We start from the raw sequence: 13,871 nt of genomic DNA on the forward strand, positions 1-13,871 counted from the left end.
CACGAAAAAAGCAGCTGATTTTATTTCACAATAAAATAGCACGTATATGCATCTTTATTGCACAAATTGTAAATTTTTCGCAGACATCTGCTCTTTGATGTTTTATTTTTTCAGTGGCTTTTCATAGTGATCAGTTTTAATAGACTATAAACAATATATTAATAATTTATATTAATTTTCTTGCTTCAAAATGTTTATAAAAAATACAATAATAATTTACCACCTGGATCTTTGACTTTATAAAATAAAAACTACATACATAGACCTAAAATTGATTTTATCTAAAATGAAAACTATATTTTTACACATTATCATCAATATTTATTGTCAATCTGGTAACATGTTGTGAATGGACAAAACACAATTTTCAATAAATACACAAAATTTTATACAATACCTTTATCTTTTATATACATATACTTTTATAATCATCGGACATTGTCGATAAAACATTATATACACAAAGAACAATAGAGTCACGCAATTTTTATAATTACAAAAAAACCTAAAATTAAATAACATACTTTTAAAAAAACTAAATTCACAGTATACAGACGGAACAATACTTTAAAAATTTACGATGGTCAAAAATTATCAAATTAAAAAATACTGTACTTTGCAATACAAATTTATATATTAATATAATGATTAAATATTCCAATACGCATAGTATATTTCATATAAGACCAAAGTAGTTCAACGTATGTAGATGTATCAATTACAATAACACAATAGCCTCGTTTTAATCAAACTCGTTGAGACTCGACCCTCCTACGTGAACTCAACAGCAAGGAATGAATTTCTTCAATTAAAAAATGCATATATGCAACATATACGCATAAAAGCTGCTGTATTTTCAATTGATCAACAATAATATCACTTCAACATTATCCATTAACAATTCGTGCTTAAATATTTATTTAGGAAAGATGACTGAAATTCTTAAAAATTTAATTGCACTTGCAATCACAATCACGCGCATAATTTCATCAGTTAAGAAACTATCTATATTTAATATAAATATTACTATATATACAATAATCAAATATAAACGACTCATAACGGATCAGAATGTTGCAAGCCTAAATACGTTAAAAATAAAACGGTTTTGAACCAACTTATCAAATAAAAAAAGAAATAGGAATACTGATATACATATGTTAATGGGTTAAAGCTATAAACTAGGAGAACAGTCAAGTGTTAAGTTAGTAAAAAAATGTTGTATCGACTACCAAGCTTTGCATTAATACGATACAACATTATAAAAATATTGATTTTGTATTTTATAAATATATTTTGAATTTGAAAAAAAGTTTGTACTAAGTGCCTAAGTAACTCGTTTGACGACATTTGACTAAACAAATATGGCTGTTTCGACACACTAACTGGTAAATTTGAATTTACTTAAATTTTAATTGACAAACATACCCACTATTAAAACTATCAAAAGCAACTATTTAACATTTCAATTATTGCTAAAACGTTTAACTTTTTTTAGGAACATACTCAATGAAATGTCACAGAAGAAAATTAACATACATTAAGAGATAAAACAAACCGATACTGATAAAAAAAATAATCAGATAAGCTATTCGTATTATAATACAATAATAACGTACATATAAATAAATACGATAAAGTGTATTGTCCGATTAAAGATGTAATTACACAATAAATCCTATTGGTTCAATTGAAACATCACAATCGATGCAGACCTTATGCGTCTATATAATAAATAGAACAATACCTTACAACAATTTAACAAGTCATAAGACATATTAACCGACAGAAACAACAATGTGTTAGAAAAGAGCAAATCTCATTCGCGATTTAGTAAAAAACTGCAGATGCCGTGCGAGAACCGACTGTGAAATCTTTATATTGTGAAAATACGCAAACCTGAAACATAAAAAATATAATAATAACATAGTTTGGATAAGGGATGTAATTTTAGCTTTTTCCAGGAAGGGGCAAAGGTTGACCTTTCAATAGTTGTTTTTTTATATTCTCATTTCATTCAAATTCATAGTATTTCATTAAGTGACGTGCATTTTGAGAATCGATTGAAGCAAATTTAAACTGAATTTTGACCAATAGGAGAACGCAAAAAACAATTATCACTTCTCAGAAGTCAAAAATCCATGTCAAAAGCAATAAAGCTCGTTACCGAATTCTCGTTCAATAATTCCATTGTGGTTAATTTATCTCGTTATTTAATTTATATGCAAATTTGCAGAAAAAAAGGCCAATACGGATCCGATCTTTATGTATGTTTATCTAATTCGTAGATATACAATAAATTCGATAAAATTATGTATTTAATCTTACTTCGAAAAAAAATTAAGACCCTGAATTTGATAAAAACAATAGGAACACAAATACTCACTTTATCCTTGAGCTGCTGACAAATTTGCAAAGCCGACGTGAGAAGCCAGAGAACCTCGTTCAGCCACGGGACGGAAAATTCCGCATGATTGCTTTCGAGTCGCATTTTTCCATGCACGGAAATTACTTGATATCCGAAAAAGACTAGCTTATGAGATTGTATATAAAAGGAAATTGCCAAATCCTCAGGCAGAGGCGGCGATAGAGATTTCTGTGAATACATTGATAAACGATCTTATAGTTGAACAGCAAGATTATAATATCAAGATGATAATATCGATCAATTACCATATTGCGGCTCTTCATTAACTCGTCCATGGTTTTCTTTTTTGGCAAAACGAGTGCCGAACGAGCTCTTTGCAATGCGCCCAATAAACAGCTCACAATATGCAACACTTCATCAGCCGAGCTATACAAATATAAGACATATAAAATTATAGTATTATTAAAAATAAATAAATTTATTTAACATACCGAAACACGTAATGCTTATCGACGTTATCTATGTGACCGATCGCCTGTTGCAGATGATTAGCAGCATCCTGTATCTGTTGCAATTTCCACGGATTATCTGGTATAATGCTCGTCCGACACATAGTGTTCATTTGCCGTTGAACTTTAAATGTTATATCCTACAAAAGAATGAGCAATTAATAAAGATTTACGTTACAATCGCCAAATATTTCACTGTGAGTTAAATAAAATAATACTGACGGATTGATTATTTTTTTTATTTATTAAAATTGCATATTATTATTTTACAAAATAATACTGTAGCTTAGCTTTCAGATAATATATTCAACTTTATATTTTAAACAATGACGTTAAATAAATGGTGTTATCTTTTTTTTTAATTTACGAGTGGCATTAAAAAATGTGATTTCATTGTGTAAAAATAAACAGATCTGATACAATTAGATAAAGAATTAGATTAAGCCGTATTGTAAGATAATATGAATTAGCACAAATTTGAAGCATCAAAAACTCACCGCATGAGTAATACTATCTCCAGTTAACGTAACAATGCATCTGAGCTGATCGGACGACGCCAGTGTAAATTTATTTTGCTTCTGACCTTCGTTGCCGTACAAAGGAACAGGAAAACGATGGGCGCATTCCTGAAAAATACATATATTTTTAACAAATCGTTTCATCGCGAACAAAACCAATCGTTTTAGTACTCACGACTAATACTGAATGAAGTTGATGTAATATCGCGTGTACTTCTTGGTGTAACACCCATTCGAATTCCATTTGCTGTAAATAAAATTTCCTTTTTGTTAAACAGACGTTGGCTCAAATCCAAGTGCAAAGTGTGGATTATAGATTTTTAAACTTGGATGTAAGGTGTATAAACATTTTTTGAAAAAAGCTTCAATTGATTTTTTAATTACAAGTATAAATGATTAACAATCGAACTTTTTCACGTATAGATTTTTGGAAAGGATTATTTTTCACGTTGTTATTACAATCGAAATAACAATAAATTCGAAGGTCAGTCAAACTGAAAACACAAACTTCAGACTAGTCTTAAAATTCCGAACAGCGCCAATATTTGACAAAATTCACTCACCAAATTGAGAGCCTCCTCTTTTTCACCGTCGTTCGCTAGGGCTGCCATCGTGCCTCCGCAAGTCGCACTCCGCCCTGGCTCAAGTGACTGCTAGGGATGTGCTCACTTTATTGACATCTGACATATAGTAACCGAAAGATACAACGGTTACATTTTTTTTTAATTATATATTTTTACAGCAGCTTGTTTATTCCTTACTGAAAAACTAAAATACTAACCCAGTTAATCGACAGGGTTTCAATTTTAAAATTGTATAACATCATTCGGTAATTAATTCCGCGCAAACAAGATCCAAGAAATACACACACACACACACATTTTTTTCAATAATATGACGTTTAATCAGTTATAAAATTATTATAAGATGCTTGTTTATTTGTAAACCATTATTTTACCTGCATTAAAAAGTTTAATTACTTACATAAAAACAACGACATACAGTGACACAGAAAAAATATGAATATAAGAAGTAACAAATGTAACTAGGAATATGATTACAAGATGGAAATGTATAGGAATATGATTACTAGGTGAGCGAGGCTGCCGCCTTAGGCTCTGCGTTTTAACGATTTTTTATTACTCTTAAAAATATGTTTTTAAATTGTATTCTGAAAATACAACGTAGCATAACTTTTTAAATGGAAAAAAACTTTAATGAATCTTTGCCGGACGTATAAAAATAATACTGCAATCACACACTGCAGTATTATTTTTTGAAGTTTTTACAGTTTTTAATTGTTACATGGTTGTTATGTATGAGAATGATAATAATCATCGTCTTACCTTCGTGATTTGCCAGAGAATATGTGGCCCTAGGCTACCGTCACATTAGTGTTACCAGAAATCTACCTAGCTTTGCGTATAATGAAAAGATCCTACCTATATTATGTTGATTTTTTGCTGCTCAGTCACTTGAACAATAATTTCTTAAAAAAAATGTTATTAACGATAATAATTTATAAAAAAAACTCGCGCCGCTCAGATTTGCCCTATAGATTTTTGGTAAATAAAATAGCAATATTTGTATAAATTTTGTACCATAAAACGAATTTTTGCCTATCTATAAAAAATCAATTTATTAGTAAAATAATCAAAAATTTGGCGCTTTCCATTTCAATTAGCAAATGAATAAGTTAGTAAGTAGTATATTGTTTTTATGAATAGTTCACTGTAATATGCGAAAAAGTCTACTGACCTTTTAATATTATAAGTCATTAAGTTTAAATTTATTTTAGAAAATAACGATCGACTCAATCCAATAATATTTTTTATTTATGATAAGTTATATTTGTAAATTAAAAGGATAAAAATTCAAGTGCTAAAATTGTCTGTAATATAAATATCTTCAAGAAAGAAATCTAATAGAATACCCAGTTCAACTGTATACGTATTTATAAATACAGATTAACACTGACAATAAATTGAATTATTATATGTATGTTAAAATACGAACACGACAATTATTTCGCGAACATGTATCCAGAATTAGCGAACACTCGTTTGACGTTTGGCGCGTTTTCGACTGATCGCCTTTGACATTTATCGAATCTTGAAATTGAAAAATGGCGGAAAAAGACCGAATAGTGGTGCTAATTGACATGGATTGCTTCTTTTGCCAAGTTGAAGAAAAATTAAATCCAGCGTTGAAAGGCAAACCTGTAGCTGTAGTGCAATACAATCAGTGGCAAGGCGGAGGGCAAGTTTTACTATATATTATAGTTAGTAACGAAATGCTTCTAAGAGTGCTAATTTATTATCAAATTATAGAATCATTGCTGTGAATTATTTGGCTCGAGATAAGGGAGTAACTAGACACATGCGAGGCGATGAAGCTAAGAAAAAATGTCCAGAAATTGAACTTCCAATTGTGCCATGTTTACGTGGCAAAGCAGACACTTCAAAGTATTTATACCACACTATAACCTAAGAGTAGTGATTTATTAATATTAACATTTTTTCTGAGAAAATTAATTTATTATATATGCAAATAATAATATGTATATGTAGATACAGAGATGCCGGTAAAGACGTCGCTCTTGTACTACAAGAATTCACACCTCTTCTGGAAAGAGCTTCTGTGGACGAAGCGTATTTAGATATCACACAATTGGTATTGACGCTGTTTTTTTACTTGTCTAATGAAACAGTTATATTGATTCTTATTTTATTATAATTAGGTTGAATCTAGAATGAATAACAATAAACAAATTATCACAACAAATAAATTACTAAATACCTTCGTGCTTGGATATGAAAATGTCGATGAATTTATCAAAGACGTTTACGGTGATTTTGATTTAGAACATGAACTATCCGGCTTCGACCAAGAACATTCTTTGAATCTCTTACACGGCGCAGTTGTCGTAAGTGAAATTAGAGCAGCAGTATACGAAAAGACAGGTAGATTTTATATTTCTTACATTTTTAATTCCATTTTATTCATTTTTAATATGTTTTAGGGTTCCGTTGCTCAGCTGGCATATCACATAATAAAATATTGGCTAAATTAGTATGCGGGATGAATAAACCGAACAAACAAACCGTTTTACCTAAGAATTCAATCAATCAGTTGTATGAGTATGTCTCATTTTGTTTATTAATTATATACTATATGTTATTACATATATGTATACATATTATATATTTTTTAGATCACTAACTGTAAGCAAAGTTAAAGGCTTGGGTGGTAAATTTGGCGAGTATGTATGTAGTACATTAAAAATTACCACAATGAAAGAATTGACCAATTTTAACGAAAAAGATCTACAAAAACTCTTTGATGAAAAAAATGGGTAAGCATTTAAAATTAATATATATTTCGATTTCATAGTACAATATTGCATTTGCTTCAGATTGTGGCTGTATAATATAGCAAGAGGAATAGATAACGAACCTGTCACTCCACGTTTCAATAGCAAAAGTATAGGATGCTGCAAAAAATTTCCTGGAAAAACTGCCATAACCGAATTAAAAACTTTAATGCATTGGTTAAAAGAGCTAGGGAGTGAAATTGAAGATCGTTTAAAGAACGATTGTTCCGAAAACAACAGATATCCGACTCAAATGGTCGTTAGTTTCACTAAATTTCTAAACGGAAAGGACTCGTCTTGTTCGCGATCTATTAATATGGATAGAGAGGGGATATTTTGCAATGAATCGTTAGCGGCTAATGCATTATTATTGATAAAGAAAGATTGTAATCCGTTTTGTAATACGTTAGTACATAAATCGCCAGAAGGTATTTATTGTTTCAAATACACTGTACAAGATAAATAATTATTTTAATATTTTGTATTTGTAATTTCAGGAGTTGATGCTGTTAAAATAACATTGATAAATCACATCAAATTTTTGGGTATTGCTGTAGGAAAGTTTGAAGAGAATAACGGCAACGAAACCAAAAAATCAATGAACATACAACAATTCTTCGATCAAGCGAGATCAAAAGCATTAGCAAGAAAGGAACAAATTGGAGAGTGCAGTACATCTTCAGCTGCTAATTCCGATAATCATTCAAAAGAGCAACCTAAAATATCACCAACGTTGCAAAATACTACTAAAACGACAAATAAAAATACTCCACAAGAATCTTTCATATTAAATTATCTAGAATCGTTCAAAAAACAATCAGAATCGCCTCAAAAATTAATTACAGAATCAAAATTGGACGATAAGGTCGAAGACGGTGATAATGATTCCGAATGCAGCATCGAACTTGAAATTAACCAAAGCAAAAGATTGCATGAAGAAACAGACGATACCAAACGAAACGAAATAGAAAATTTAAGAAGCTTATTAACGCATACCCAGACAGAAAATAGTCCTGAAAAATATAACTCGCCTTTTAAATCTAATTTTATACAATGCGATCAATGCAATAGAAAAATACTGGAGAAAGACTCGATCGAACATCAAGACTATCACTTTGCTTTGAAGATAAGAGAAGAAGATAGAAAGATAAATGGTGCAATAACGAAAACTTTAAATACAACAATCGCACCGAAGATTCAATCGAACCAAATCAAAAATAAAAAAATAAAAATTGTTAATACGCACTGTAAAGATATTCTGACTTTGTTCAATAAAATAAACTGCGACGAACCTGCTAATGAAGACGAGAAGTACGTAACGTGCGACGAATGCGGTAAGAGTGTCCAACTTAAAAAACTCACCGAACACACAGATTTTCACGCAGCTAAGAAATTGTATGAAGAACTTAGAAGATCCGAAACACAAGCGAACGCCATAGCTAATAAAAGAAAAAGGGAGTGCACCGATGTGTCTGATAGCTTAAGAAATAAATCAACTAGTCTTAATAAGATCGATTCTTATTTTAAATAACAAATACTACTTTTTACATTGATTCTGTGATTTATTTAGTTTTTAAGATACGTTAAATATGTACATATGAAGTTTGTAATTTGCTACGTCTGATGGATTTAGAATGTATGTTAGTAACGGTCTTCACGTTTGAATATATAATGAACATCACCTCGTTATAATTTTACTCGTGTACAGGTGATTATGAATTTTAATGAAGTATTGATGTATTTTTTAATTTGGATTTATTTTGTAAATAAAATTGTTTTAGTTTTTACATTCTAATTATTATTTGATTTTCAAAGAGAAATAAATAATGCTACAAAAAAGCCTTCAACACTAATTGCCACATTTAGAATTAAATCTATGATGTATTTATAATACATAAATATTTATAATTATAGATCGTCTATTACGTTACACCATCTTATTTTTAAAAAATTGCCATGTGAGCAATAATCCGTTCACCGTTCATTATCGTTCATACATCTATTGCTTGCACTACACTCTCTGGAAGTTATCCAAACCGAAGTTATAACTAAAGTCGGCCGAGATCTACGACTTTGAGTAAGCGACCACACTGTCGCAAATTTCATATGCCGTCCGGACGGCAGCTTCTGTCACGTACAGCCGGCATATTTGCCTGCGATCGTAAAAAGTGCCAAATAATCGCAATTTTTAAATTGTCATATAATTAAAATTACGCTACTGATACTTATAAAAGTTTGTGTGGGCACTCACCAATACAATATCGGTGAAAACTTTTCGGTCGTAAATATTCAATTTACGCAAAATCTTTGTCGGCTTTTGCAAAATGCCATAAGGCATAAAAATAATACTTCAGAATACAAACACCACATCTGTGACTATCCTAGAATTTGTCGCCATCGATTCTAAATAAGAATTCGTTATAATAACAAAATATAAAAACGATATCTGTTAGAAGAATATACTATCAAAAATATAATAAATCCCTTTTGGTGCCCTAAAATATTGAAAAATCTCAGTAAGAGTCTGTTGAAGTACCCGATAAGCATGCGGTATTATAACTTGACCACGTGACCACGATGCAGCGTTCGACATGCGTCTTAACCATAGGACGCCTACGTGCATACTGAAATTGAACCGAGTTACTCGTTCTATCTCAGTTTGCGAAACATCATATTATTATCTCTCTCACTCTCATCACTTAACACGCGAGAGATCGAAAGTGGAAGTATCTCACCGCTCGCGCTCGAAAGAGCAGCTCCGACTTCGGTCCCTTTGACTCGGAAATAATGCCGACAATGTTCGGAAGCGCTCGAAGTTGGCAAAGTCGACTGAATTACCCCCACTTTACCTCTCGTTCTCGGTAACCTCGGACAACTTCCGAGAGATTTTAGAGCGGGGAGCACCGAACTCAACCGAAGTAACTCACTATATTCTCCGTCCTTGGCCAACTTCCAGAGTGTAGTTCAGGCATATAGGTTACAACTTCTCTCTTTCTTATGAACCCCTCCTGTTAGAAAAAATTGCACTAGTTAAATTTAATTTTTAGAAAAGTAAATAGGTTTTTGTTTTTCTAAAAAACAATTATAAGGAATTAATAGGCTCCAGAAAACCTGGAATTTTTGATGGCACATTGCCTAAGAAAAATGAACATTGTCTCAGAACGTCATCACTATTTACATTTACCCAATTGCATTAAAATAATCCTCGAGTTTCTTTCAGGTTCATCATTTTCATCGTCGATAATAAAGGTTTACGATTTAAATTCATAAGCAAAATCTCACTTTCCCCGTCGGAAATATTTGCCATGGTTTCTTGATTATATTCACAAACATAAATATTATTTTCATAACAAATGTTTTTTTGTCAAATATTATAACTTTACTTTTCGTTATTACTAATGAATTTATAATTTCCTTTATTAGCATGGTCAGTCGTTATTTTAAAAACAGATTTTACAACGAATTCTAGTAATTCAATAATTCCAGATAAAATGATTGGGAATTAACAAATTTTTTACGGTAATATACACCCATACCTCGCTTTACGGCCTAGATACGTTCCACGAAACTTGGCCGCTAAGCGAAAAGCCGTATAACGAATCAATTATTCTAATACAAATTCATACAAATTCAATGGGATCGGTTCCAAATTTGTTAAATATGTAACATGGTTTATCATTTAAAATGCATTTTATCTTTTTATTTCATTTAAATCAAAAATACATACATAACAAGTACATACATTTGTACATAAAATAATAACAGACTTCAAAAACCAACAATAATCCATAAACAAAAATGAAACAACTTCATGTTACATAAAACATGTGTATGAATACATACATAATTTTTTTTTAAATGGCTTTAATCTGAAGACGATGAAGAAATGGTAACCTGCAGATCACTGTCGTTCTCATTTTTCGCTGGTAAGGATGGGCCTGGCTTAAAAAAATTGTCCAACGTTGTTTGTCTTGCCTTTTTGTCTCTTTCGTTCTTTAGTGATTAATAACAGCTAATGGCTGAGTTAATTCCTCGAGAAACTTTAGCGCTACGTTCGACGTCAGGATCGTTTTCAAGGAAGATGTTTATTCCTTGTTCGAAATAGTAAAAAGCTTTTGACAATTTTTTTGATGTTAGCTGTTTGGATACAACAGGCTCTGTCTCTTCATCAGATGCCGGTTCTGCTTGCAACTGAATGAGTTCCTTATATAAAAGGGGTTCCCTATCAGCTTCAAGTAGATCAAGCACATCACGTTCGTTCAAACCTTCAAAGTCGAGATCATGTGCTAGATCCAAAATGTTTTGCCTAATTTCAGGAAGGCAATTAACTTGTGCATCAGTACTTTTTACACATTCTGGCCATATTTTTTTCCAAACATGGTTCATTGTTGTTAATTTTAATTCCTTCCATGATTCATTGATGCTGTCAACAGCGTCCTTGATGTTAGTTTTTCCAAAATGTTTTAATTGAAGATTTACCATCGGTTTCCCTTATAAGTTGTTGGAAAGTTCGGCGTAGATAATATGCCTTAAAAGTGGCTATTGCACCCTGATCCATTGGTTGGATCAGAGCTGTTGTATTTTTCGGAAGGTACTCAATCATGACATCTTCAGATAGTTCGGATAAATTAGTAGGATGCCCTGGTGCATTATCCAAAATTAGCAAAGCCTTGTTGCTTAAGTTATTGTCTAGCAAATATTTTGTCACTTCTGTGCAAAAGTGATTTTTGAACCAATCCTCTAAAGTAGCTTTAGTCATCCAAGCTTTCTTGTTGGATCTCCATATGACGGGTAATTGATTTTTATTTAGTCCTTTAAGAGGCCTTGGATTTTCGGACAAATATATTAAAAGTGGTGTTAGCTCAAAATCACCCGCGGCATTTGCACCAAGTTGCAAAGTTAATCGTTCTTTAGACACTTTATAACCAGGCGCAGATTTTTCGGTTTTTGAAATGTACGTGCAATCAGGCATTCGCTTTCAATAAAGCCCTGTTTCGTCTACGTTCAACACTTGTTCAGGTTTATGACCACCTCTTTCAATAATTCCCTTTAAAATGTTGGGATATTCTTTAGATGCGGTCTCATCGGCGCTAGCTGCTTCACCTTTCATTTTAAAATTATGCAAATTAAATCTATTTTTAAATTTTTTAAAAAATTGACATCGAAAAAAAGTTTTTTTGCCGTTATAGCGAAACATTTTAGGCCGTAAATCGAAAACGTGCCTTAATTGAAAAGAGCCGTTATAGCGAAAGGCCGTATAAAGAGCGGCCGTATAGCGAGGTATGGGTGTATTAATATTTAGAAGTATCCCTGAGAAACGAAATAAGACTGGAAATTTTATCAAGTCAGTTAAAAAGGCTTCAGAAAACAGAAATTATTTTATTGGACATGACATATATACCTTGACTTCTAAGGTTAATGTTTGAATAATTCCTTCTTTCAATACTAATCTTGCAATTATCCAGGCTTATTCGCGCATTCTTCCTGTGCACACGAAGGCCTCTCACATGTCATTACTCAGTCGACAGATTCATAGAATCGACTCACGTAATTTTATTTAAATTTAAGAAGCTTAAACAAATACATACATGCTTTTAGAAACACGAATGTTTTAAAAATAAAAAACACAAATAAGATTATTTTTTTATTGTATATTAGATATTACAACTCAACCCATAACCAATTCTTGTTGCCACTTCTTCCAGATGGTTAATGGTCCATGTTCTGGGCGGTATTTAACGTTGCAACCGTCCTGAGCAAGACGGTTATCATCGCGCAACTTCTCATATTCTTCACGCTCGTACTTGGTGAAGCCCCACTTCTTGGAAAGGTAGATCTTCTGGCGACCGGGGAACTTGAACTTGGCACGCCTCAAAGCCTCGATGACTGAAGGCTTGTACCTGTCGCTCGACCTCACCGACATAATCGGTTGTCCAATGTGGACGCGAGCCACTGTGCCTTGCGGTTTGCCAAAAGCACCTCTCATTCCAGTCTGGAGCCTAAAGAAGAAAATTATCAATAACAGGCATTGAACATTTAAGTTGATTATATATAAAATGAGGTATTACCTATCAGCTCCAGCGCACGATAACATTTTGTTGATTCGGATGACATGGAAAGGATGCACGCGCATACGGATGTGGAACTGATCCTTGCCGCAATTCTTCACCAAGTATTTGTTGCAGCAAATGCGACCTGCCTCCAACGCTTCCGAACTCAGCTGTTCATATTCGTCGGAAACTAGATGAATGCATAGTGGAAAGTCTTCCACGGTCGCCTTCTTCTTGCCCAGATCGAAGATACGGATCTTGGGATCAGGGACACCCCTACAGAACCGCGATTTCGGATAGGGTTTGTTTTTGCAGTAACGATAACTGAAATACAATAATCAGATATTATGACGTGGCAATTATTTATTGCATGAAATGAACAATTAGGACATAAACATAACCTAAAAATGCAACAGTTACTTTACATTGCTGTATCTAGCAAAACTTTTTATAACATCAAAATGTACATCAAAAGTACACTTCAGCATCCAATCAGTTTTTATACACAAGAAAAAAATTCATCAACTCAATCATGACAATTGAGGTTATGTACAAAGACGTCAAGTTTTATTCAAATATGCCAAAACGCTTGGATTTAAATGCAGTTTTTCATCTAAACTTCTACGAACGAAACACCTAGAGCTTGAAAAATGTGAAAGGAGAGGCCGCGCAACCTTGCAAGACCTTTTTGCGACCCACGAACAATCCGTCGGCAAGTGAGTCCCCCCGGGAGGAAATCGTGCAAATTTTCGCAAAATAAAATGTGGAACTAATAATGCGTATTAAAACGGTTTTATTATTTACCATCTCGCGGGCCGGCGACCCATGGTGACGACGATGCGGCCGGCTGCGCTCCTGTCAGCAACGGCCCGAGAGAAAGAAGGTCGGATTGGCCGACAGCACCCGACTAATAGTGACCATAAACGAGTGTTTGCGTACATTCTTCATTTTCATTTTACATTTTAATAATTAATACTAAAATATGTAAATCTGTGTTTCATAATTTATAATTTCACCAATATTTACTGGTATTTATAACAAATCAAATTAAAA

At 32.5% G+C, this 13,871-nt stretch overlaps 3 protein-coding genes across 3 annotated transcripts; 1 reads left to right on the plus strand and 2 right to left on the minus strand.

Annotated features, from left to right (window-relative positions):
- Positions 1–298: 298 nt before the first annotated feature.
- On the minus strand, positions 299–8,079 carry rogdi (rogdi atypical leucine zipper). The gene is made up of 8 exons (XM_088182677.1): positions 8,061–8,079; positions 3,959–4,075; positions 3,571–3,642; positions 3,375–3,503; positions 2,860–3,017; positions 2,674–2,794; positions 2,387–2,596; positions 299–1,899 (listed from the first exon to the last, which is right to left on the minus strand). Exons 2-8 carry the CDS (start codon positions 4,004–4,006, stop codon positions 1,831–1,833), a joined length of 807 nt encoding a protein of 268 aa, XP_088038803.1. The 5' UTR covers positions 4,007–4,075; positions 8,061–8,079; the 3' UTR covers positions 299–1,830.
- PolH (DNA polymerase eta) lies at positions 4,752–8,563 on the plus strand. The gene is made up of 8 exons (XM_088182676.1): positions 4,752–5,654; positions 5,726–5,860; positions 5,966–6,068; positions 6,136–6,358; positions 6,418–6,535; positions 6,610–6,750; positions 6,811–7,196; positions 7,266–8,563. The coding sequence occupies exons 1-8, from the start codon at positions 5,521–5,523 to the stop codon at positions 8,297–8,299; spliced, it is 2,274 nt and encodes a 757-aa protein (XP_088038802.1). The 5' UTR covers positions 4,752–5,520; the 3' UTR covers positions 8,300–8,563.
- A 3,836-nt stretch (positions 8,564–12,399) lies between these two features.
- RpL10 (ribosomal protein L10) lies at positions 12,400–13,733 on the minus strand. Its single transcript, XM_088182023.1, has 3 exons — positions 13,623–13,733; positions 12,837–13,142; positions 12,400–12,767 (listed from the first exon to the last, which is right to left on the minus strand). The coding sequence occupies exons 1-3, from the start codon at positions 13,643–13,645 to the stop codon at positions 12,437–12,439; spliced, it is 660 nt and encodes a 219-aa protein (XP_088038149.1). The 5' UTR covers positions 13,646–13,733; the 3' UTR covers positions 12,400–12,436.
- Positions 13,734–13,871: the final 138 nt, after the last annotated feature.

The sequence above is a fragment of the Plectrocnemia conspersa genome, unplaced genomic scaffold (genome assembly GCF_051122295.1).
Source record: "Plectrocnemia conspersa isolate PC_06_02 unplaced genomic scaffold, ASM5112229v1 ptg000003l, whole genome shotgun sequence".
NCBI classification, from domain to species: Eukaryota; Metazoa; Arthropoda; class Insecta; order Trichoptera; family Polycentropodidae; genus Plectrocnemia; species Plectrocnemia conspersa.

What these genes read in the sequence shown, in the direction of transcription:
- RpL10 (XM_088182023.1), bottom strand. Translation starts at nt 13,645, where the DNA reads ATGGGTCGCCGGCCCGCGAGATG. An exon ending in GGTCGCCGGCCCGCGAGATG is followed by an intron (nt 13,143 to 13,622) that starts GTAAATAATAAA and finishes ATTGTATTTCAG; the next exon opens with TTATCGTTACTGCAAAAACA. An exon ending in TCGTGCGCTGGAGCTGATAG is followed by an intron (nt 12,768 to 12,836) that starts GTAATACCTCAT and finishes TTTCTTCTTTAG; the next exon opens with GCTCCAGACTGGAATGAGAG.
- PolH (XM_088182676.1), top strand. Translation starts at nt 5,521, where the DNA reads ATGGCGGAAAAAGACCGAATAGTGGTGCTAATTGACATGGATTGCTTC. An exon ending in GGCAAAGCAGACACTTCAAA is followed by an intron (nt 5,861 to 5,965) that starts GTATTTATACCA and finishes ATGTATATGTAG; the next exon opens with ATACAGAGATGCCGGTAAAG. An exon ending in CTCTTTGATGAAAAAAATGG is followed by an intron (nt 6,751 to 6,810) that starts GTAAGCATTTAA and finishes CATTTGCTTCAG; the next exon opens with ATTGTGGCTGTATAATATAG.
- rogdi (XM_088182677.1), bottom strand. Translation starts at nt 4,006, where the DNA reads ATGGCAGCCCTAGCGAACGACGGTGAAAAAGAGGAGGCTCTCAATTTG. An exon ending in GAGATAGTATTACTCATGCG is followed by an intron (nt 3,018 to 3,374) that starts GTGAGTTTTTGA and finishes ATTCTTTTGTAG; the next exon opens with GATATAACATTTAAAGTTCA. An exon ending in TAATGAAGAGCCGCAATATG is followed by an intron (nt 2,597 to 2,673) that starts GTAATTGATCGA and finishes ATGTATTCACAG; the next exon opens with AAATCTCTATCGCCGCCTCT.